At 33.9% G+C, this 26706-nt stretch overlaps 1 protein-coding gene across 1 annotated transcript; it reads right to left on the minus strand.

Annotated features, from left to right (window-relative positions):
* Window positions 1-592: 592 nt before the first annotated feature.
* LOC128205101 (uncharacterized) lies at window positions 593-26492 on the minus strand. Its single transcript, XM_052906530.1, has 21 exons — window positions 26384-26492; window positions 25760-26068; window positions 25246-25566; window positions 24585-24875; window positions 20281-20619; window positions 19663-19965; window positions 19064-19198; window positions 18438-18480; window positions 17779-17835; window positions 17413-17496; window positions 14207-14347; window positions 11588-11712; window positions 10964-11272; window positions 10450-10770; window positions 9790-10080; window positions 5475-5813; window positions 4857-5159; window positions 4256-4390; window positions 3629-3671; window positions 2939-2995; window positions 593-2656 (listed from the first exon to the last, which is right to left on the minus strand). The coding sequence occupies exons 1-21, from the start codon at window positions 26442-26444 to the stop codon at window positions 2569-2571; spliced, it is 4095 nt and encodes a 1364-aa protein (XP_052762490.1). The 5' UTR covers window positions 26445-26492; the 3' UTR covers window positions 593-2568.
* Between the last annotated feature and the right edge of the window lie 214 nt (window positions 26493-26706).

The raw sequence follows: 26706 nt of genomic DNA on the forward strand, positions 1-26706 counted from the left end.
GGCGCTCGGGTGGGGGGCATACTGTTTGACAAACTTCTCTTGTTTAAGTTGATTTATTTCGATATTTCAGTTTATTTTATCCTTACGAAACACTTTATATTGTATCATAATTTGATTGTGTCATACATTAAGATGCATCGTTTTAATATTTGTTTCTTTAAAATGATTTAATCGCAAGTGAAAGTGAACGGAAAACTAATTATCTAACTCAAATGTATTCATGTACTAGCAAAAATAAGATACTATGTATGCTATAAAAGTCTAAGGAATATGGTTTAAACTTATTCTGGTTACTATACGTTGTTTACAGAAGATACATGCAATAATGTTACAACACATTGGTTACTATCGCGAGTTTATGTTAATGGTGAAATGATGAAATGAACGGGATGTTTTGTTTATAAAATGAGAATACCATTACTGTAAATGTCTCCCTCCCCCGAAAAGCGAGAGAAAGAGAGAGAGAGAGAGAGAGAGAGAGAGAGAGAGAGAGAGAGAGAGAGAGAGGGGGGGAGGGAGGGAGGGAGGGAGAGAGAGTGGGGGAGGGAGGGAGAGAGAGAGAGAGAGAGAGAGAGAGAGAGAGAGAGAGAGAGAGAGAAAGAGAAGTTATAGAGCGAAAAATGATCTTCCTTAAAAACAAAGAGTCGTACTCAATCACATTTGTATGTGAATATTTCTGTTCAATATTGAACTGGTGAATTGTTACTTATGAGTACGTTTGGCTTTTGGTAAATTGTTTGCATCAAAATTCGAATCTTTGTAATGGAAATTTTAAACAATAAGTATTACCTGATCATAGTACGCCGTTCATGCAGTAAGTTACGCTGTAAGTGTCTAACAACCATTTGTCATTATATTAATCCATTTGTTTGCCAATTTGAATATAAATTCAGTATATTTAAACAAAATAGTAAACTCTAAATGATTACACTTCCACAAATTGAACGATTATTTTGAACGAGAATAAAGCTATGTTTTCTTTCAAAAAAGTGTGCAGATTCGGTATTTTATTTTTGAATTTCAAACTTCCGAAGAGAAAGTAGAAAGTTGGAACAATTGCGAAAAATAATCTTTAGATACATTATCTCACACATAAAACATCATATTTAAACATGTTGTACAGTTGTACATCTAATGCCGCGATTTGATTTAAATGTAAAAAATAACAAAACCTCTCTACACAAGCCCAAAATGTTACATATACAATCAATGTCCAAGCTCATCATAATTAATAACTGCCTGAAAAAATAAAGCAATTATCTAACAGACAAAAGCAAGCACACATGGATTTACAACAATGAAAACCGCTCTCTTACAAACGGAAATATTCGTGATCAGAGAACATATGTTGTCTCCGTGTCAACAAGTATATCTTTCACCATGTTCATATATATAACACATATTAAAATATTATTTCACTGTTTGTTAATATTATTTTTATATCACTGATAAATCACTATAACCCACCGGTAAACATAAAATAAGACAACAACTTTTGTTTAGGCTAACTTATGTTTTGTTAACTCATTTTATGCATGCATACATTATTAGTATAATGCACCGATAAATCAGTTATAACATACAGAAGAGAGTGTTAGAAAAAGCATTTTGCTTACTTCTAAATTCTGTAAATCTATAATTCTAAATTGCAGGTGTATGTGTTAATATTTTGGAATGTGTACTGCATGTTTTTATACACTTGCATATATACATGTTCTGTGTAATAACATTGGTCTTTTAAATACTGGTTAAACCAATGACAGACACTTATTGTTGCCAAAGATGGCCGGTCGGAATCCATATTTAAAAAGTATTTTATTTCTTATATTTTTTTACGTTTCTTGTTGTTTATAACAAAAATGTATTTAATTGCCATTCATTTAAAAAAATGTATATTAAACAACAATGTTAAAATTGAGTGCATCATATAACTACTAACGATTCAGTTCACAACTCAATTTCATTTTTAAACATGTTTAAATTCAATTCAGAATATATTTACACAATTGTCTATGTAATGGTTATTAAACACAGAACCTTAGTTATTGATTTTGACACGAGAATATAATTTAAATCAATAGGTTAATTGAAGAAATAACTGTGTTGAACCATGTTGACAAAACTTGCTTGCGGTGTAAGTGAAGGTCGTTGTAATTTATCCGAACGCTAGCTCCACCTTCATGCTACCGGTTATTTGTATATATTAAAAAAAACAACACCCAAACATCGTATAAATTACATCAAAACAACTTTCGCTTTCTCAAAGGCCTTTTTAAACGTTAATTGAAGGATATCATTATCTTCAGATTGAATTTCATCAAATCCCTTTTCCAATTCGTTGACACTACCCTTTGTTCTTCACCATTGTACCACTCTCTTCCATAGTGAAATAATTTGAACTTGTGTTATATTTTTAAACATTGGTGCATTGGTGCTAACTTCAAGCATACCTACCAGGCAAAAAAAATCAAGAGCTATTATGAAAGGCTAGACTAAAATGCTTTATGATAATATTTCTCGGATAAATAAACATCTTGTCAAATAGTACTTCTTATTTAGATTATTATGTCACATAGTATGCTTTATCATCTCGTAGGATGTTGACGTTGCGATGGTGTGTACGTCCAGCTCAGCATATGGAGAAACGTTCTCTGCTCTAAAAATAAAAACAAATTTTGTTTTAATTTTTGTTAACGTATTGTAAAGATATTGCGCTCGAATAATGTCAGAACTTGTGATTATATTTAAAATCCTCTTTCTATTCAATTAAGATAATATTGATGATATTCATATTCGTGCTATTCTTATTTAGCCTGACATGACAAGTACGTTATGCTTCTGGTATATCTTCTTGTAGGAATGCTCGTGTTTTCAAATACTTGTACTACAACTGTGTATACAAGGGTTACAAAAGGAAAGAAAAAACACATGAAAATACCTTGTCGTCGCTGAATTTTCATACATTGTAGGGTCGCCAACATTACTCTCTTGATCTCTGAAAAGGCAAATAATCATAATCACAATGTGTCTTTTAAGGCACGTCATATTACATAAATCAATGTGATTTTTGTTAAATAAATTTTGGAAAGATGTTCCTTTAAGAGCATTTACTACATTCAAAATTTGACGTTGCAGTATCGGTTTTATTAAAACTTAACGTTGACATCATGTAAACGTACGACGCTATCAACACCCCCTAAGACCGGCTTAAATGGTATTTATTTCCAAGATGTATTAATAATACAATGAAAACTATAAGGATAAGTTGAGGAGTCAAATATATTATGTGAACCTTGTTGAGAGGCATAAGGTAAACGCCCAAAGGACATTGATTGAGAGACACCAACGTTCAAACATAACAAACAGCCCACAAACGCGTCACTATAGCTTTATCAGTAAATGAAGGTATGACCGCTTTGGAACGGTCTGTGAATTCACTCAAATTACTGGAACACAACTTCACTTGGACACGAGTTCACATAAACACGAGTTTACTTGTGATTTGGGGGGAGGGGGTGGGGTAAACCAGTTTATAAGAAGACATATTGAATAATCCCGAAAGACCAGAAATAATCCACTTGACTGTAAGTGTATAGTCCATACTTAGTCTATATATATATTTATATACCTTTTTACTTGAGCTGTTGGCATTTCCAGAACTTGTTCCGGGGCTTCAATGAAAAATAAACAATGATATGTAAGTGCCAAATAATTAAAAATCATTCAAAAACTACAACAATAAAAGCGAAGTAACAGGTAAGAAGTGAATAATGTCAACAATAGCTCTTTTTGAAATCGGTTTTGTGCGCTGTAAATATAACAATACAGAACTAATGTGTGAATTTGTTCACATTATACAGTTCATTTGAGACTACAATTTTTTTTTGATACCACCCTCTTTCTGCAAATACTATCTCTGCATACCTCTGCAGGGTAAAAATAAAAAAAGCACGCAACACCATCTCCGAGCGCTATATAAAACACCACCCATATTTCACCAATATGCCTATATGACCTACTTTTACAAAGGCGACATTTAAACACAAGGCAAGCAATACCACTATCGAACACCACATGTAGCACCACCAATATATCCACCATAAAACGGAGCACAGAACAAAGCATATCAAAACATACTTCTAGAACGACAAAATATAACCACAAGGCATACAACATAAACCTCTAGTGCCACATCAAGCATCGCTGCTAAAGTCACCAAGAAACCAAGCAGCATAAAAAAGCATATTCAACTTACCTCTGCCACGCCGACATTTTACCACAAGGCACGTATAACCACATCCGAGTGCCACGCCAAGCACCAAAGCTCCAAAAATTCCACCAAACAGTGCAGCAGACACAGATGAAGAAACAGTGCATTTCTCTGATAAATCTAAATAATTTGAATTGAATGTTTGAATTGATGTTTATTATTACGAAATACTTACCTGTAGAGTTTTAATACTTCGCGCACAATCGCAATAATTCAAAAATTACTTAAGATATATATTTTTATTCTTTAAAAGTTACTCAATTTAAAATAATAGGTTAAAAAACAACAAAAATTCTTTATATCAACTTTAATTATAATATAGCGGAAAAGGGAAACTATGCATGTTTCTAAATCTATCCGGAACGGTTTTCAAACATTTCATGATTTAAGTTGTTTACAAAATTCATTAATATCCCATGCACGCTTTAATAGATGGGTAGGCAAGTTTATAACGCAAGGTTATACAGAAGGATTTTAATACTAATCACTTTCTATTTTTTTAGAAAAAAAAAAAATATAAATAAACAGTCAAATTTCTTTAGATCTTTCAAGAACAGCAATTTTTGGCCTGAGTGATACGGCTTACCATTTTGTTTAAGTGTTTGAAACTGCATCTCATCTGAAATCATGCTTCGTCCTAACACATTGAACACCATGAAGCGCAGCACATACGATGTGGATGCATTTAGATTGTTCAAAGCAGCTCTCATTTCAGTGTCATTTATGATAAACTCTGAGACTTCATGTGTCTTCCATTCGTTGGTATTTTCTCGAAGTTCTATGGCAACAGAAAACTCTAAACCTCCTGTGTAAAGCTGATTCCATTTCAAGGTAGCTGCATCAGTTTTTACGTCTTTTACCTGGAGGTTGTAAGGTGTGTCTGGAATGCCTTTTCATAAATAGAAACGGGAAACAAAATCAGAGATTGGTACAAAACGAAAATTAGTTATTACAATTTACAAACATGCACGAATATTTCCGCTTTCTGATTGTTCATTCGATTTGGGCGAACACCATTCGTTGAAAATATTTTGATGATTAATCCTACCAGTAAATATCTGTACTGTAAACAGTAGTTGTATATATCTTGATGTGAACAACACAAATGAAAAAGGAGAAAAGGAAATAAGGTTTAGATAAAAAAAAAAGTTGAAATGGAAGTTCAACTTTAATACGTATATAAACTGTTCATGTTTTTCCTTACCGATTATAGCCAGTAGCAAAGAATTGCTTGCTGTTAATTCGTTTATCACATTTTGGGCCACGCAATATATTCTCATTCCACTTTCAGAAGACTTGGCTGTGTATGATAAATAACTGACTGTTGTACCATTTTGAAACTGATGTTGGACGCTCACGTCATTATCATTTGTGATAAGTTTGTCATCTGTCTTGTTGCCATTGGTTGCATTGTCTATAAACCATTTAAACGTTGCTTTTGGAATACCATCTAAACATTCGCACTTCACAATAAGCTCTTCGTTGTTTTGTAAGACGACAACGTCTTTTGTTGGTGAAGAAATAAATACGTCAGCGATCGGAACTTAAACGCAGAATACATAGTATTATTATTCGGCCTGTGTCAATTTTATAAATGTATAGAGACATGAGTGAAGTTTATCTCGGATACAAATACAAGGATATAATATGTTCTATGCTTTTATTATATTCTGACGCCTGGCCCAAATTTCCTAAAAATACTTAAGTCAAACATCAACTGTTTACAACATATGAGCATACAATGAATAAAGTATTCTATGATTTCAATACTTTTAAAAGCGCATTTTCTAATAGAATGTGTTTAAAAACTTGTCAATATTTTCATAAAAAATAATTCTAGAGGAAAACGTGAACTTGAGGGATTTATTCGAAAACAAAGTGGTGTGCTAAATCACATAATTTATTAATTAACATACTCTATGAGATGGTGCAATTTAAAAGGAGTAAAAATTAGAGAATTTGTAATCATATGTTCATGTTAAATGGTCAAATGAGTTAAGATTTAGAATGAATCAAAGTGTTGAAAGCACTTATGGACAAGGGATTCATATAGGGGCAATTTGACAAAAGTGTGTTAAGCATTGAAAACATGATAAATGGCTTTCAACACAGGGGATCAATGTTGAATTGGCTAGTTCAAACAGGAGAACCGTAAAAGGCATCAGCGCCTAATGCATGGAAAATGGTTAACTTCTCTTAATTTATGTGTGTGTGTGTTTTTTTTTTTTTTTTTTTTTTTTTTTTTTTTTTTGGGGGGGGGGTGCTGTCTTTATAGTTCTTTAAATTTCTAACGCCGTAAAACAGATGCCAATTATTGTACACGTCTAATATTTCAAAAGAACATGTAGTATGCGTCCAAAAATAAGCATTTTAAATTATGTATGTTATTGCTAGTGTATAACATTAACAGACCTCCTTACATTCAAATATCAAAGCACTGAGATTGCTGAATAGGCAATGCCTTGATTATACTGACGGTCGGTCGATGTTTGTTGATTAAATGGGAAAGAAAGTATGAATGAAGGTACTGGTGTGGAGTTCTTGGTTGCAAAGGAAATCATTGGTGACTAAGGAAGTTAGGGGTTGCTTAGGAAGTGTTTGGTTACTTTGAATGAAGGAAATAACTAAAGTTGGCATTTTAACTAATAAAGTCATAGGTTGCACAGAAAGTCATGGTTGCTCAGGTAGTCATTTGTTGTTGTAGATATAAATTGCCGCTTCGAAAGTTTGTGGTTTCTAACAAAAGCATTGGTTGCTTAGGAGGTCATTGAATGCTAAGGAAATAGAAAGATGCCTAGTAAGAGAGTGGTTGATTAGAAAGTAATTGGTTGCTAAGGAAGTCATTGGTTTCTTGGGAAATCATTGGTTACTATGGATGTAGGTAGTTTCTTCTACAGGTGGTGACAACCCAAATATCTAGGGTGTTGGGTTTGACCTTTCTGAGAAGATTTAAACTATACAGGTATACTACAATAGAAAACCAGGGGCAAATTAGACCCAAGAGACATAATGTTGGTTAAGAACCACTACATGATGCTACATACTAAATATCAAGACGCCTTGAGTATGATTTTCAAAGATTTTACAATATAAATATCATAACACAAGGACTCCCAGGGATAGTATTTGAACGATCTTGGTTAACAGCCACTACGTGAGGCTACATGTACATGACAATTTCCAAAAGTGTTGGCCTTGAGGTTCCAGAGAAGAATATTTTCATTGCTGTAACTATTTAAGTATATAGACAACCCGGTACCCGCTAGCGGGGCAAGAACTAAACCAGGTTCATAGTTTGAAAAATCTTGGCCATTAAATGAAGTTCTACAGAAATTTCAAGAGTCTGGTATTTGCGGTTTAATAGAGGAAGATTTTAAAAGATATTATTATATAATATATAGAAAAGCTGACACTTTGGGGCAGGGCGACGTTTGATCAAAGAGCCATACTTTGAACAATCTTGGTAAAGGATCACTACATTAGGGTGCATACAAAATGCTAGTAGATGTGGTAAGGCAAAATGAAGAGAATTATTTCCTCCGAATCATTTTGCATTCAGCGGATTGATCAATACATTCAAAGGTTTGGTCCTTCTTTAATTGTTTTCTGTAACCGCTCCCGATAGTTCACTACTTCTACGGTTTCGTATGATCCCACAACGCGTCATACCAAAAGAAGACGTTAACAACTGGTACAAGTAGCTTATTTGCCTGGCACTCGAATTTAAATGAAACCGTGATATTTGGACAGCTCAGTATGTGTTTTAAACACAAGAAAAGTGTATCACCTGCGTCGGTACTTTACAAATGGCAGCTCCTTAACACCCGGCTCGGGTCGTTTAAAAAGAGCAGACTTTCTAAACAGTAATTCCTTAGTTCTTACTAGAACTGTGCTGAAAATGGTATGTTGTGCTAAACCTGAATGTATTCCATGCAAAGTTAGTTTTTCTGTTCAAACTAGCATTGATCTCGTTGTTTTACTACGTTATACACTAATTCGTAAACATTTACAAAATGTGAGTTGAAATGAAGAAATAAACACTTCATGCCTTCCCATAAGTGTAACTACACTGTATGAATTATGGCAGGTGTGCACACCAAACCCTAAATATGAAAACGCATGTCAATCATAAGCCGAAATACGGTGCAGTTTAACAGCGCCAGCTTAAACATTCCCGCATTGAATTGTTATAAACAAAGGGTTTGGTTGATTTTCAGGCAATGTGCATTTCTCGGAGAGTACCGGTAACGGCTTATTAGTAACGCATGGCAAGTCCCGAAAGCTAAGAGAGTTTGGGACATTTGCAAATGACATTTGAAACCTGCCAATGCTTATGCTTTTGGCAAACATTAAGTGGTTATTGTACTGCCAAGCGAGGTAAATGTAAGTGAGGCTTGTCACAAGTGTCTCTTTGTGGTACACATTCCGACACCTTTAAGCTGTGTTTAATATTTGATGAACATAATAACTTTCTTATTTTACTACATCTGAACATGAAAAATGTCAGTTAAACGGACCGACAGCCTTACATTTTTTTATAAAATTGAGTCCAAATTTAACAATAAGGATCGTCCTGCAGACGATTAATTGCAAGGTCTATGTACAATGTATGAAGAAAATATGTACTTATCCTAAAATGTTGAGTAAGACTTTTAAAAGGCGACAATACTGTACACTGCCATCATTTTCTAGGTACTATGCACATTTTCTCACATTTGGCTTCATTGAGAATGAAACCTCATGAATAAGTGTGTGCATATTTTAAATATATTTTTAATTTCATTCCGTTTACAATAATTTTGATTTGACCTGTTGTTGATCCCGTTTTTGAAAGGGATGGCACGAACTATAGTGCATGTTATATTTAATTTCATTTGTTCCATGTTACTCACAGTAAGTGGAAAATGAATCTGCATGATGATGGAAATCATTACATGGGCGGATTCTAAATAACTTTACTTAATATTGCATAAAAATTTCGTTTAAGCGAAACCCGAAAGAAGAATCCTAGCATTGTCATTGCAAATTTTGATTTGAGGACCTGATTGACCGTTGTTATTTTGCATCATTTAATCGATTGCTTTTATTTGTACAAATAATTAATATAAAGGTCATGCATACTTTAAGGCTTGTTGTCATTATTAAGTTGTTGTTTTTGTTTAATCTTCCAACAACAAGGCTGGTATCAGTTTCAGTTAAAGCTTTTAGGACCGGTCAACAGTGTAAGAAAATAGTAGAATATTGACCTGTATGCGTCAGCAACACTATCTGAACATTTTGGTGACTTCAATATTGGTCATTTACTTATTCGGTATATATACGTTACTAATGTCTCATAAACAAGAACATACACAAGATGTACCTGGCTAGGATAATTATTTTGATTTTATGTTTAGATTGTTTTCAGTCCTGGTACTACTGTGATCATTACAAGTGACCTAGTCCAAGGATGACATTAGTATTTTCGTGATATTAAAAGTTGGAGTTTCGGGTGATAGTGTTCATAGTAGAATTCTTACCGTAAACTTTAACAGCAAAGGTAGAGCTTGTAGAGCCAATTACTTCTTGTCCATCGGTTGGTTTCAAAGTATTTCGGGCAGAGCATGTAAAGTTCCCACTGGCATCAGTTGCAATCTTGCTTAAACTTAGGATATGGCCAGAATAAGATCCTGTAGGGTACGTCCACATCAGGAAGGGTGGTGGATTACCATCAGCTGAACATGAAATTGTGAGATCCTGACCTTTCCGTATGGAGATATTTTCGTTCACCACTGAACTGTTGAATTGACACTTTGGAATACTTGGACCATCTGGAATGTATAACCATTGACAACGATAGAGAAAAGGAAGGAAAAAATAAAAATAAAAACATTACACTTGGTGTTATTTTATTGGTTAAATTCCAAAGACAGTAGAAACAACAGGGACAAGCCCGGCAACCAATGTCCTGTTTTAAAGACACAAGGGTCAGGACCAAGTCTTAGGAAAGCACAATCACATTGGACCATCTGGAATGTATGAAGATTGAACGAGGACAGCATAAAAAGAGTGAAAAACAGAGGAAAATAACAGTCGGTTCTGCTTAATTGGAAGACGTTACAAGTCTAAGGGAACCCGATGGTTTAGCTTAGTATGATGATTAACTTAACCCTTCCACAAAACCCGTATGTAATGCTTACACAGAACATCCAAAACTGGCTTTATGGAATATATGTCAGGACCTCCGTTATTAGCAAGACAAAACAATCTCATTCCGTGGTCGGCTTTTGTTGGTTGAAATTGTAGAACGCTTCTTGTAACTTCGTTTTCATGCCTTGATGTTGATAGATGTGTAAGGTCAATGTCATCAGCAATGTCATCGATAGTTCTGTTGTCTTTAAACCATTTCACTGTAGCGTATGGGATACCAATGGATGTCTCACATTCAAATTGATGACTGGTGTTTTCAATGACCGACACCGGATCGTTCGTCGGGTTTAGATTCGCAAACTTTATAAAAGCTGAAGAAATTTGGTAGGATAATAAATATGTGATTATAAAATTATACAGAATGCATGATTAGAGTTATTGCATTGAGAAGGACGTTTGATTGTTGGATTTTTACAAATAATGCCTCTTATATATATTGTTTAGCTATTTATGATTCAAATTGTTTTGATTATACTGGTAATATTCTGGAAGAAAAAAGCAAACCTGCAAAAGTTAGATTAACCATTTCAGAATCTCTAGTTTTTAACGATATACAGCTGTAAGTTCCAGCCAATGATTTTGAGAAATGTTTTATGGTCAGGTAGTGTTCGTTGTAATCTTCGCTAGAAGTGTTCTGTGATGTAATGTATTCTGCAGTATTTATAACTTGACAATCAAAAATACCACATGATCCAACGTAGATATTGTCCTTAAAGAAATTTACATCCAATGTCTGGTTATTAGATAAACACTTAAGAAGAACTGCGCTGCCGTCTTCTACAAGTGTTGTATTTGCTTCAAATGATACAATATCTGAAAAGGTAAACCACCAACAATGAAATACACATTACTATTCATTTAATATTGACGGCAGTTGTTCTCTCTCGATTAATTCATAAGATAACGACAAAATAGGGAGTAACATTTTTATATTAGAAACGAATCAATAATAAAATACAGTAATATTAGTTATGTAGGCATCTTTTTTTACTTTACTTCATCATTTCGATTATAATTGTCATTTATTTTCCGTATGTTAATTGGTTCCGGGTCCATCGTTTACATACACATGGAGTGTAAACATTATTGTATTGCCTTTGTAATGAAAATTAGAAATAAAAGTCCTACCTGATGAGATTACTGCGTTTATGCAGTAAAATACGCTCCAAGCGTGTATTAATAATTCCATGTTAAAACTAATTTTCACTAAATTGAATCCATATGTTTGCAAATAAGAATTTATATCTAGTATACTTAAACAGAAAAGTAAACTTTAAATCGATTAAACGTCCTTATTTACAAAACATAAATAGGATCTTCAACGATGTTGGGTAAAGATGATTTCTTTCAATACAGGTTTTAAAATTATATGCTTTATTAACATCCCAGGAGAAAGTAGAAAGATTGAACAAATGCCAAAAGTATATTTAACATACATAACCTCGATTTACCCTAATGTGTAAAATAAACAAAATCTCTACATAGTCACAAAAAGATACATATAGAATTATTATTTTTATCTACTTTCATTTTGTGAGAAAGTTCGCTTTTCCGAATACTTGTACTACAACTGCTGTGTATAACTAGGTTTAAAAGTAAAACAAACAGATTAAAAATTGAAGTCGTCGCTGAATTTTCATATTTTGTAGGGTATAAAACTTTACTCTCTTGATCTCTAAAAGAACAATATTTGAAATCAAAAGGCATGTTTTAAGGCATTTCAAATTAAATGATTTAGAATGTTCGTATTTTCGAATACTTGTACTATAACTGTGTATACTAGGCGTAAAGAAGGGAAGAAAAACAGATGAAAAACCTTGTCGTCGCTGAATCTCCATACATTGTAGTGTCGCCAACATTACTCTCTTGATCTCTAAAATACAATATTTGAAATACGAAATACGTTTAAAGGCACTTCAAATAACGGTATTCAAGATAAATTATGTTCAATAAATTCGGGAGAGGGGATCCTTTGAAAGAATAAACTTAATTCAAAGTTTGAAAAAGCAGTTTAGATTTTATTAAAACTGTACAGTGACAGCAATGGAATGTACAACACTGTCAACGCTTCGTTTGTAAAAGTCACTGGAATACAATGAAAGCTACAGTAACAATCAAACAATCAAAACTACAGTATTAAAAATACAGTGAAAACTACAAGCACAAAAATACAATGAAACTACCGGGACAAGCCCAGTAGTCGAAATTAAAAATAACATATACTCTGTTTAGAGGCAGAAGGCAAGGACCAAAACGTCAATGAACTAGAGATACAAACATATTTACATTATATACACAAATTTAAACACAACAAACAGACGCACAAACATATATTTACTGATGAATAATGGGATTACCGCATTGGATCGGTCAGTGAAACAAGAACTAACTGGAACATGAATTTACTGTGGTGTGGGGTTAGTTGTTTATATGACATATCTATGTATCCCCAAGGACTAAAAATAAACCATCTGATTGTAATAAAGTGAATGGTCCATACTAATAACATAAATCAATACCTTTTAAATGTCACTGTTTTAAGAACCGGTTTCGAATCTTATATGAAATACAAAGAATGCTATGAAAGTTCCAAATCATTTTATTATTTATAAATGAGAAATATTAAATAGCAAAAACGAAGTAAGCGCAACGCAAAGCACCACCACCTATATATCCACCAAGAAACCAAGTAGTTACAATACGGCTTATACGAACTACCTCTACCGAGAGAGGCACACATGGTACACAACAACGCACCTAAGCGCCACACCAAGCACCAACCACATCAAAAGGTCAAGCAGTAAGAATAAAACTTATGTACGAGTTTTTGCATCAGGTACTCCTCCGTCTGCAGATAGAGTTGGGATCTCTAATCATTGAAGTACTTCGGGTTTACCTATTAGTTTATTATTATTTGTTTTATTATTAAGTTTCCTCCAGTTAATGCATACTTTGATAAGATTTACCTTTAGCATTTTTTTTTCTTATTCAGGATTGTTGGGATTAGAGTAAGGTTTATGCACGTAAACTGGTTTGACCCCCCAGTAAATTTACATTTTTCTGACCGTTCCAAAGCGGTACCTAACAATCCTTGATAGACATGCCTATTTTTATAAAGTATATATGCACTATGCTGTTTGTGAAGTTTTGTGCTGTTGTTCCATGTTTCTAGTTTGTGATATTTTTGTTTCTGTGTTCTATGTCTTTGGTGTTTACCCTGTGCCATTAAACGAAGTTCATGTTTAAACTTTTGGCTACTGTTTCTGTATTTTTTCACATAAGTATTACTTCAAATATTGCAAAATTTTACCACAAGGCCCGTTGCACCGCCCTCGAGCGACAAGAAAAAGCACTATCGCCATATCCACCAAGAAGCCGAGTAGATAGAATTAGGCATATACAATTAACACCGAGCGCTACACAAAGCCCCAATGCTCCAAAACATTTACCAAGCAGTGCAGTGGGCCCAGATGACGAGAATGTGACTTTCTCTGATTAATTATGCCCCCCTTCGAAGAAGAGGGGTATATTGCTTTGCACATGTCGGTCGATCGGTCCGTCGGTAGACCAAAGCTTGTCCGAGTGATAACTCAACAATTCCTTGACCTATTATCATCAAACCTGACATGAAGGTTGGGCCTGGCCTAGACCCCTATTGATTTTAGGGATCATCGGGTCAAAGGTCAAGGTCACAGAGACCTTAAATGTTAAAATGTTGTCCTAGTGATAACTCGACAATGCCTGCACCATTGACCCTCAGACTTGAATTTGAGGTTGGGCCTGTCCTGTAGATGACCCTCATTTATTTCGGGGCCATCGGGTAAAAGGTCAAGGTCACGGTGACCTTGAACGCAAACTCGATAATCTCTGTATCTATGGTAATCAAACCTGAAATGAAGGTAGGGCCTGACCAGTGAATGACCCATATGGATAATAAGGGTCAAATGTCAATTTCAGAATGACATTAAATGCGAAAATGTGGTGGTATTGATAACTCGTCAATGCTTACACCAATGGCCCTGAAACTTGTCTTGGAGGTTAGGACCTGACCTGGAGTTGACCCCTATTGATTTAAGGGGTCATCGGGTCATGATCACAGTGTCCTTGGAGGCAAAAAGCTAGTCTGTGTGATAACTCGACAAATCCTGCACCCATGGCCCTAAAACGAGATATTTACGCTGGGGTGACCAGTAGATGTCAAAGGTCAAGGTCTCAACTCATATAGTTCATTTAAATAAACGTCATATTAACTTCTGCTAAGAGGTTACATAATTATCTGCAAATATCAGTCATCAGTCATCATCTGAACATGATTAAAACCTGTACCTACTATCCTCACACTTGGATGGTCATAATCTTAAGACTGCCTCAAAGGCATCCAATGTCAATAAGACATCAGCTGTCATTTCAGTCTATGCATATATCATTGAATTGTCCAAATTTTCCTGACATATGGCGCTCGGGTGGGGGGCATACTGTTTGACAAACTTCTCTTGTTTAAATTGATTTATTTCGATATTTCAGTTTATTTTTATCCTTACGAAACAATTTATATTGTATCATAAACTGATTGTGTCATACACTAAGGTTTTAAAATTTGTTCTTTAAAAATAATTTAATCTCAATTAAAAGTGAAAGGAATACTAATTATCTAACTCAATTTTATTCATGTGCTAGCAAAAATAAGATACTATGTATGCTATAAAAGTCTAAGGAAAATGGTTTAAACTTATTCTGGTTACTTTACGTTGTTTACAGAAGATACATGCAATAATGTTACAACACATTGGTTACTATCGCGAGTTTATGTTAATGGTGAAATGATGAAATGAACGGGATGTTTTGTTTATAAAATGAGAATACCATTACTGTAAATGTCTCCCTCCCCCGAAAAGCGAGAGAAAGAGAGAGAGAGAGAGAGAGAGAGAGAGAGAGAGAGAGAGAGAGAGAGAGAGAGAGGGGGGAGGGAGGGAGGGAGGGAGAGAGAGAGGGGGAGGGGGGGAGGGAGTGAGAGAGAGAGAGAGAGAGAGAGAGAGAGAGAGAGAGAGACAGAGAGAGAGAAGTTATAGAGCGAAAAATGATCTTCCTTAAAAACAAAGAGTCGTACTCAATCACATTTGTATGTAAATATTTCTGTTGAATTGTTACTTATGAGTACGTTTGGCTTTTAGAACATTGTTTGCATCAAAATCTTTGAAATGGAAATTTTATACAATAAGTGCTACTTGATCATAGTACGCCGTTCATGCAGTAAGTTACGCTGCAAGTTTCTAACAACCATTTGTCATTATATTAATCTATTTGTTTGCCAATTTGAATTTAAATTCAGTATATTTAAACAACAAAGTAAACTCTAAATGATTATACTTCCTTATTTGCACAAATTGAACGATTATTTTGAATGATAATAAAGCTATGTAAAGATGTTTTCTTTCAAAAAAGGTGTGCAGATTCGGTGTTTTATTTTTGAATTTCAAACGTCCGAAGAAAAAGTAGTAAGTGGGAACAATTGCAGAAATATTGCTTTAGAAACATTATCTCACACATAAAACATAATATTTAAACATGTTGTACAGTTGTACATCTAATGCCGCGATTTGCCTAAAATGTAAAAAATAAATAAATCTCTACACAAGCCTAAAATGATACATATACAATCAAGTTCCAAGCTCATCATAATTAATATCTGCCTCTTACAAACGGAAATATTCGTGATCAGAGAACATATGTTGTCTCCGTGTCAACAAGTATATCTTTCACCATGTTCATATATATAACACATATTAAAATATTATTTCACTGTTTGTTAATATTATTTTTATATCACTGATAAATCACTATAACCCACCGGTAAACATAAAATAAGACAACAACTTTTGTTTAGGCTAACTTATGTTTTGTTAACTCATTTTATGCATGCATACATTATTAGTATAATGCACCGATAAATCAGTTATAACATACAGAAGAGAGTGTTAGAAAAAGCATTTTGCTTACTTCTAAATTCTGTAAATCTATAATTCTAAATTGCAGGTGTATGTGTTAATATTTTGGAATGTGTACTGCATGTTTTTATACACTTGCATATATACATGTTCTGTGTAATAACATTGGTCTTTTAAATACTGGTTAAACCAATGACAGACACTTATTGTTGCCAAAGATGGCCGGTCGGAATCCATATTTAAAAAGCATTTTTATTTCTTATATATTTTTACGTTTCTTGTTGTTTATAACAAAAATGTATTTAATTGCCACTCATTTAAAAAAATGTATATTTAACAACAATGTTAAAATTGAGTGCAATATATAACTACTAACGATTCAGTTCACAACTCAATTTCATTTTTAAACATGTTTAAATTCAATTCAGAATATATTTACACAATTGTCTATGTAATGGTTATTAAACACAGAACCTTAGTTATTGATTTTGACACGAGAATATAATTTAAATCAATAGGTTAATTGAAGAAATAACTGTGTTGAACCATGTTGACAAAACTTGCTTGCGGTGTAAGTGAAGGTCGTTGTAATTTATCCGAACGCTAGCTCCACCTTCATGCTACCGGTTATTTGTATATATTAAAAAAAACAACACCCAAACATCGTATAAATTACATCAAAACAACTTTCGCTTTCTCAAAGGCCTTTTTAAACGTTAATTGAAGGATATCATTATCTTCAGATTGAATTTCATCAAATCCCTTTTCCAATTCGTTGACACTACCCTTTGTTCTTCACCATTGTACCACTCTCTTCCATAGTGAAATAATTTGAACTTGTGTTATATTTTTAAACATTGGTGCATTGGTGCTAACTTCAAGCATACCTACCAGGCAAAAAAATCAAGAGCTATTATGAAAGGCTAGACTAAAATGCTTTATGATAATATTTCTCGGATAAATAAACATCTTGTCAAATAGTACTTCTTATTTAGATTATTATGTCACATAGTATGCTTTATCATCTCGTAGGATGTTGACGTTGCGATGGTGTGTACGTCCAGCTCAGCATATGGAGAAACGTTCTCTGCTCTAAAAATAAAAACAAATTTTGTTTTAATTTTTGTTAACGTATTGTAAAGATATTGCGCTCGAATAATGTCAGAACATGTGATTATATTTCAAATCCTCTTTCTACTCACTTAAGATAAGATTGATGATATTCATATTCGTGCTATTCTTATTTAGCCTGACATGACAAGTACGTTATGCTTCTGGTATATCTTCTTGTAGGAATGCTCGTGTTTTCAAATACTTGTACTACAACTGTGTATACAAGGGTTACAAAAGGAAAGAAAAAACACATGAAAATACCTTGTCGTCGCTGAATTTTCATACATTGTAGGGTCGCCAACATTACTCTCTTGATCTCTGAAAAGGCAAATAATCATAATCACAATGTGTCTTTTAAGGCACTTCATATTACATAAAGCAATGTGATTTTTGTTAAATAAATTCTGGAAAGATGTTCCTTTAAGAGCATTTACTACATTCAAAATTTGACGTTGCAGTATCGGTTTTATTAAAACTTAACGTTGACATCATTTAAACGTACGACGCTATCAACACCCCCTAAGACCGGCTTAAATGGTATTTATTTCCAAGATGTATTAATAATACAATGAAAACTATAAGGATAAGTTGAGGAGTCAAATATATTATGTGAACCTTGTTGAGAGGCATAAGGAAAGCGCCCAAAGGACATTGATTGAGAGACACCAACGTTCAAACATAACAAACAGCCCACAAACGCGTCACTATAGCTTTATCAGTAAATGAAGGTATTACCGCTTTGGAACGGTCTGTGAATTCACTCAAATTACTTGAACACAACTTCACTTGGACACGAGAAATAATCCACTTGACTGTAAGTGTATAGTCCATACTAAGTCTATATATATATATATATATATATATATATATATATATATATATATATATATATATATATATATATATATATATATATATACCTTTTTACTTGAGCTGTTGGCATTTCCAGAACTTGTTCCGGGGCTTCAATGAAAAATAAACAATGATATGTAAGTGCCAAATAATTAAAAATCATTCAAAAACTACAACAATAAAAGCAAAGTAACAGGTAAGAAGTGAATAATGTCAACAATAGCTCTTTTTGAAATCGGTTTTGTGCGCTGTAAATATAACAATACAGAACTAATGTGTGAATTTGTTCACATTATACAGTTCATTTGAGACTACAATTTTTTTTGGATACCACCCTCTTTCTGCAAATACTATCTCTGCATACCTCTGCAGGGTAAAAATAAAAAAGCACGCAACACCATCTCCGAGCGCTATATAAAACACCACCCATATTTCACCAATATGCCTATATGACCTACTTTTACAAAGGCGACATTTAAACACAAGGCAAGCAATACCACTATCGAACACCACATATAGCACCACCAATATATCCACCAAAAAACGGAGCACAGAACAAAGCATATCAAAACATACTTCTTGAACGACAAAATATAACCACAAGGCATACAACATAAACCTCTAGTGCCACATCAAGCATCGCTGCTAAAGTCACCAAGAAACCAAGCAGCATAAAAAAGCATATTCAACTTACCTCTGCCACGCCGACATTTTACCACAAGGCACGTATAACCACATCCGAGTGCCACGCCAAGCACCAAAGCTCCAAAAATTCCACCAAACAGTGCAGCAGACACAGATGAAGAAACAGTGCATTTCTCTGATAAATCTAAATAATTTGAATTGAATGTTTGAATTGATGTTTATTATTACGAAATACTTACCTGTAGAGTTTTAATACTTCGCGCACAATCGCAATAATTCAAAAATTACTTAAGATATATATTTTTATTCTTTAAAAGTTACTCAATTTAAAATAATAGGTTAAAAAACAACAAAAATTCTTTATATCAACTTTAATTATAATATAGCGGAAAAGGGAAACTATGCATGTTTCTAAATCTATCCGGAACGGTTTTCAAACATTTCATGATTTAAGTTGTTTACAAAATTCATTAATATCCCATGCACGCTTTAATAGATGGGTAGGCAAGTTTATAACGCAAGGTTATACAGAAGGATTTTAATACTAATCACTTTCTATTTTTTTAGAAAAAAAAAATATAAATAAACAGTCAAATTTCTTTAGATCTTTCAAGAACAGCAATTTTTGGCCTGAGTGATACGGCTTACCATTTTGTTTAAGTGTTTGAAACTGCATCTCATCTGAAATCATGCTTCGTCCTAACACATTGAACACCATGAAGCGCAGCACATACGATGTGGATGCATTTAGATTGTTCAAAGCAGCTCTCATTTCAGTGTCATTTATGATAAACTCTGAGACTTCATGTGTCTTCCATTCGTTGGTATTTTCTCGAAGTTCTATGGCAACAGAAAACTCTAAACCTCCTGTGTAAAGCTGATTCCATTTCAAGGTAGCTGCATCAGTTTTTACGTCTTTTACCTGGAGGTTGTAAGGTGTGTCTGGAATGCCTTTTCATAAATAGAAACGGGAAACAAAATCAGAGATTGGTACAAAACGAAAATTAGTTATTACAATTTACAAACATGCACGAATATTTCCGCTTTCTGATTGTTCATTCGATTTGGGCGAACACCATTCGTTGAAAATATTTTGATGATTAATCCTACCAGTAAATATCTGTACTGTAAACAGTAGTTGTATATATCTTGATGTGAACAACACAAATGAAAAAGGAGAAAAGGAAATAAGGTTTAGATAAAAAAAAGAGTTGAAATGGAAGTTCAACTTTAATACGTATATAAACTGTTCATGTTTTTCCTTACCGATTATAGCCAGTAGCAAAGAATTGCTTGCTGTTAATTCGTTTATCACATTTTGGGCCACGCAATATATTCTCATTCCACTTTCAGAAGACTTGGCTGTGTATGATAAATAACTGACTGTTGTACCATTTTGAAACTGATGTTGGACGCTCACGTCATTATCATTTGTGATAAGTTTGTCATCTGTCTTGTTGCCATTGGTTGCATTGTCTATAAACCATTTAAACGTTGCTTTTGGAATACCATCTAAACATTCGCACTTCACAATAAGCTCTTCGTTGTTTTGTAAGACGACAACGTCTTTTGTTGGTGAAGAAATAAATACGTCAGCGATCGGAACTTAAACGCAGAATACATAGTATTATTATTCGGCCTGTGTCAATTTTATAAATGTATAGAGACATGAGTGAAGTTTATCTCGGATACAAATACAAGGATATAATATGTTCTATGCTTTTATTATATTCTGACGCCTGGCCCAAATTTCCTAAAAATACTTAAGTCAAACATCAACTGTTTACAACATATGAGCATACAATGAATAAAGTATTCTATGATTTCAATACTTTTAAAAGCGCATTTTCTAATAGAATGTGTTTAAAAACTTGTCAATATTTTCATAAAAAATAATTCTAGAGGAAAACGTGAACTTGAGGGATTTATTCGAAAACAAAGTGGTGTGCTAAATCACATAATTTATTAATTAACATACTCTATGAGATGGTGCAATTTAAAAGGAGTAAAAATTAGAGAATTTGTAATCATATGTTCATGTTAAATGGTCAAATGAGTTAAGATTTAGAATGAATCAAAGTGCTGAAAGCACTTATGGACAAGGGATTTATATAGGGGCAATTTGACAAAAGTGTGTTAAGCATTGAAAACATGATAAATGGCTTTCAACACAGGGGATCAATGTTGAATTGGCTAGTTCAAACAGGAGAACCGTAAAAGGCATCAGCGCCTAATGTATGGAAAATGGTTAACTTCTCTTAATTTATGTGTGTGTGTGTTTTTTTTTTTTTTTTTTTTTTTTTTTTTTTTTGGGGGGGGGTGCTGTCTTTATAGTTCTTTAAATTTCTAACGCCGTAAAACAGATGCCAATTATTGTACACGTCTAATAGTTCAAAAGAACATGTAGTATGCATCCAAAAATAAGCATTTTAAATTATGTATGTTATTGCTAGTGTATAACATTAACAGACCTCCTTACATTCAAATATCAAAGCACTGAGATTGCTGAATAGGCAATGCCTTGATTATACTGACGGTCGGTCGATGTTTGTTGATTAAATGGGAAAGAAAGTATGAATGAAGGTACTGGTGTGGAGTTCTTGGTTGCAAAGGAAATCATTGGTGACTAAGGAAGTTAGGGGTTGCTTAGGAAGTGTTTGGTTACTTTGAATGAAGGAAATAACTAAAGTTGGCATTTTAACTAATAAAGTCATAGGTTGCACAGAAAGTCATGGTTGCTCAGGTAGTCATTTGTTGTTGTAGATATAAATTGCCGCTTCGAAAGTTTGTGGTTTCTAACAAAAGCATTGGTTGCTTAGGAGGTCATTGAATGCTAAGGAAATAGAAAGATGCCTAGTAAGAGAGTGGTTGATTAGAAAGTAATTGGTTGCTAAGGAAGTCATTGGTTTCTTGGGAAATCATAGGTTACTATGGATGTAGGTAGTTTCTTCTACAGGTGGTGACAACCCAAATATCTAGGGTGTTGGGTTTGACCTTTCTGAGAAGATTTAAACTATACAGGTATACTACAATAGAAAACCAGGGGCAAATTAGACCCAAGAGACATAATTTGAACAATGTTGGTTAAGAACCACTACATGATGCTACATACTAAATATCAAGACGCCTTGAGTATGATTTTCAAAGATTTTACAATATAAATATCATAACACAAGGACTCCCAGGGATAGTATTTGAACGATCTTGGTTAACAGCCACTACGTGAGGCTACATGTACATGACAATTTCCAAAAGTGTTGGCCTTGAGGTTCCAGAGAAGAATATTTTCATTGCTGTAACTATTTAAGTATATAGACAACCCGGTACCCGCTAGCGGGGCAAGAACAAAACCAGGTTCATAGTTTGAAAAATCTTGGCCATTAAATGAAGTTCTACAGAAATTTCAAGAGTCTGGTATTTGCGGTTTAATAGAGGAAGATTTTAAAAGATACTATTATATAATATATAGAAAAGCTGACACTTTGGGGCAGGGCGACGTTTGATCAAAGAGCCATACTTTGAACAATCTTGGTAAAGGATCACTACATTAGGGTGCATACAAAATGCTAGTAGATGTGGTAAGGCAAAATGAAGAGAATTATTTCCTCCGAATCATTTTGCATTCAGCGGATTGATCAATACATTCAAAGGTTTGGTCCTTCTTTAATTGTTTTCTGTAACCGCTCCCGATAGTTCACTACTTCTACGGTTTCGTATGATCCCACAACGCGTCATACCAAAAGAAGACGTTAACAACTGGTACAAGTAGCTTATTTGCCTGGCACTCGAATTTAAATGAAACCGTGATATTTGGACAGCTCAGTATGTGTTTTAAACACAAGAAAAGTGTATCACCTGCGTCGGTACTTTACAAATGGCAGCTCCTTAACACCCGGCTCGGGTCGTTTAAAAAGAGCAGACTTTCTAAACAGTAATTCCTTAGTTCTTACTAGAACTGTGCTGAAAATGGTATGTTGTGCTAAACCTGAATGTATTCCATGCAAAGTTAGTTTTTCTGTTCAAACTAGCATTGATCTCGTTGTTTTACTACGTTATACACTAATTCGTAAACATTTACAAAATGTGAGTTGAAATGAAGAAATAAACACTTCATGCCTTCCCATAAGTGTAACTACACTGTATGAATTATGGCAGGTGTGCACGCCAAACCCTAAATATGAAAACGCATGTCAATCATAAGCCGAAATACGGTGCAGTTTAACAGCGCCAGCTTAAACATTCCCGCATTGAATTGTTATAAACAAAGGGTTTGGTTGATTTTCAGGCAATGTGCATTTCTCGGAGAGTACCGGTAACGGCTTATTAGTAACGCATGGCAAGTCCCGAAAGCTAAGAGAGTTTGGGACATTTGCAAATGACATTTGAAACCTGCCAATGCTTATGCTTTTGGCAAACATTAAGTGGTTATTGTACTGCCAAGCGAGGTAAATGTAAGTGAGGCTTGTCACAAGTGTCTCTTTGTGGTACACATTCCGACACCTTTAAGCTGTGTTTAATATTTGATGAACATAATAACTTTCTTATTTTACTACATCTGAACATGAAAAATGTCAGTTAAACGGACCGACAGCCTTACATTTTTTTATAAAATTGAGTCCAAATTTAACAATAAGGATCGTCCTGCAGACGATTAATTGCAAGGTCTATGTACAATGTATGAAGAAAATATGTACTTATCCTAAAATGTTGAGTAAGACTTTTAAAAGGCGACAATACTGTACACTGCCATCATTTTCTCACATTTGGCTTCATTGAGAATGAAACCTCATGAATAAGTGTGTGCATATTTTAAATATATTTTTAATTTCATTCCGTTTACAATAATTTTGATTTGACCTGTTGTTGATCCCGTTTTTGAAAGGGATGGCACGAACTATAGTGCATGTTATATTTAATTTCATTTGTTCCATGTTACTCACAGTAAGTGGAAAATGAATCTGCATGATGATGGAAATCATTACATGGGCGGATTCTAAATAACTTTACTTAATATTGCATAAAAATTTCGTTTAAGCGAAACCCGAAAGAAGAATCCTAGCATTGTCATTGCAAATTTTGATTTGAGGACCTGATTGACCGTTGTTATTTTGCATCATTTAATCGATTGCTTTTATTTGTACAAATAATTAATATAAAGGTCATGCATACTTTAAGGCTTGTTGTCATTATTAAGTTGTTGTTTTTGTTTAATCTTCCAACAACAAGGCTGGTATCAGTTTTTTCAGTTAAAGCTTTTAGGACCGGTCAACAGTGTAAGAAAATAGTAGAATATTGACCTGTATGCGTCAGCAACACTATCTGAACATTTTGGTGACTTCAATATTGGTCATTTACTTATTCGGTATATATACGTTACTAATGTCTCATAAACAAGAACATACACAAGTTGTACCTGGCTAGGATAATTATTTTGATTTCATGTTTAGATTGTTTTCAGTCCTGGTACTACTGTGATCATTACAAGTGACCTAGTCCAAGGATGACATTAGTATTTTCGTGATATTAAAAGTTGGAGTTTCGGGTGATAGTGTTCATAGTAGAATTCTTACCGTAAACTTTAACAGCAAAGGTAGAGCTTGTAGAGCCAATTACTTCTTGTCCATCGGTTGGTTTCAAAGTATTTCGGGCAGAGCATGTAAAGTTCCCACTGGCATCAGTTGCAATCTTGCTTAAACTTAGGATATGGCCAGAATAAGATCCTGTAGGGTACGTCCACATCAGGAAGGGTGGTGGATTACCATCAGCTGAACATGAAATTGTGAGATCCTGACCTTTCCGTATGGAGATATTTTCGTTCACCACTGAACTGTTGAATTGACACTTTGGAATACTTGGACCATCTGGAATGTATAACCATTGACAACGATAGAGAAAAGGAAGGAAAAAATAAAAATAAAAACATTACACTTGGTGTTATTTTATTGGTTAAATTCCAAAGACAGTAGAAACAACAGGGACAAGCCCGGCAACCAATGTCCTGTTTTAAAGACACAAGGGTCAGGACCAAGTCTTAGGATAGCAACAATCACATTGGACCATCTGGAATGTATGAAGATTGAACGAGGACAGCATAAAAAGAGTGAAAAACAGAGGAAAATAACAGTCGGTTCTGCTTAATTGGAAGACGTTACAAGTCTAAGGGAACCCGATGGTTTAGCTTAGTATGATGATTAACTTAACCCTTCCACAAAACCCGTATGTAATGCTTACACAGAACATCCAAAACTGGCTTTATGGAATATATGTCAGGACCTCCGTTATTAGCAAGACAAAACAATCTCATTCCGTGGTCGGCTTTTGTTGGTTGAAATTGTAGAACGCTTCTTGTAACTTCGTTTTCATGCCTTGATGTTGATAGATGTGTAAGGTCAATGTCATCAGCAATGTCATCGATAGTTCTGTTGTCTTTAAACCATTTCACTGTAGCGTATGGGATACCAATGGATGTCTCACATTCAAATTGATGACTGGTGTTTTCAATGACCGACACCGGATCGTTCGTCGGGTTTAGATTCGCAAACTTTATAAAAGCTGAAGAAATTTGGTAGGATAATAAATATGTGATTATAAAATTATACAGAATGCATGATTAGAGTTATTGCATTGAGAAGGACGTTTGATTGTTGGATTTTTACAAATAATGCCTCTTATATATATTGTTTAGCTATTTATGATTCAAATTGTTTTGATTATACTGGTAATATTCTGGAAGAAAAAAGCAAACCTGCAAAAGTTAGATTAACCATTTCAGAATCTCTAGTTTTTAACGATATACAGCTGTAAGTTCCAGCCAATGATTTTGAGAAATGTTTTATGGTCAGGTAGTGTTCGTTGTAATCTTCGCTAGAAGTGTTCTGTGATGTAATGTATTCTGCAGTATTTATAACTTGACAATCAAAAATACCACATGATCCAACGTAGATATTGTCCTTAAAGAAATTTACATCCAATGTCTGGTTATTAGATAAACACTTAAGAAGAACTGCGCTGCCGTCTTCTACAAGTGTTGTATTTGCTTCAAATGATACAATATCTGAAAAGGTAAACCACCAACAATGAAATACACATTACTATTCATTTAATATTGACGGCAGTTGTTCTCTCTCGATTAATTCATAAGATAACGACAAAATAGGGAGTAACATTTTTATATTAGAAACGAATCAATAATAAAATACAGTAATATTAGTTATGTAGGCATCTTTTTTTACTTTACTTCATCATTTCGATTATAATTGTCATTTATTTTCCGTATGTTAATTGGTTCCGGGTCCATCGTTTACATACACATGGAGTGTAAACATTATTGTTTTGCCTTTGTAATGAAAATTAGAAATAAAAGTCCTACCTGATGAGATTACTGCGTTTACGCAGTAAAATACGCTCCAAGCGTGTATTAATAATTCCATGTTAAAACTAATTTTCACTAAATTGAATCCATATGTTTGCAAATAAGAATTTATATCTAGTATATTTAAACAGAAAAGTAAACTTTAAATCGATTAAACGTCCTTATTTACAAAACATAAATAGGATCTTCAACGATGTTGGGTAAAGATGATTTCTTTCAATACAGGTTTTAAAATTATATGCTTTATTAACATCCTAGGAGAAAGTAGAAAGATTGAACAAATGCCAAAAGTATATTTAACATACATAACCTCGATTTAC

The sequence above is a fragment of the Mya arenaria genome, chromosome 2 (assembly GCF_026914265.1).
Source record: "Mya arenaria isolate MELC-2E11 chromosome 2, ASM2691426v1".
Classification (NCBI taxonomy): Eukaryota; Metazoa; Mollusca; class Bivalvia; order Myida; family Myidae; genus Mya; species Mya arenaria.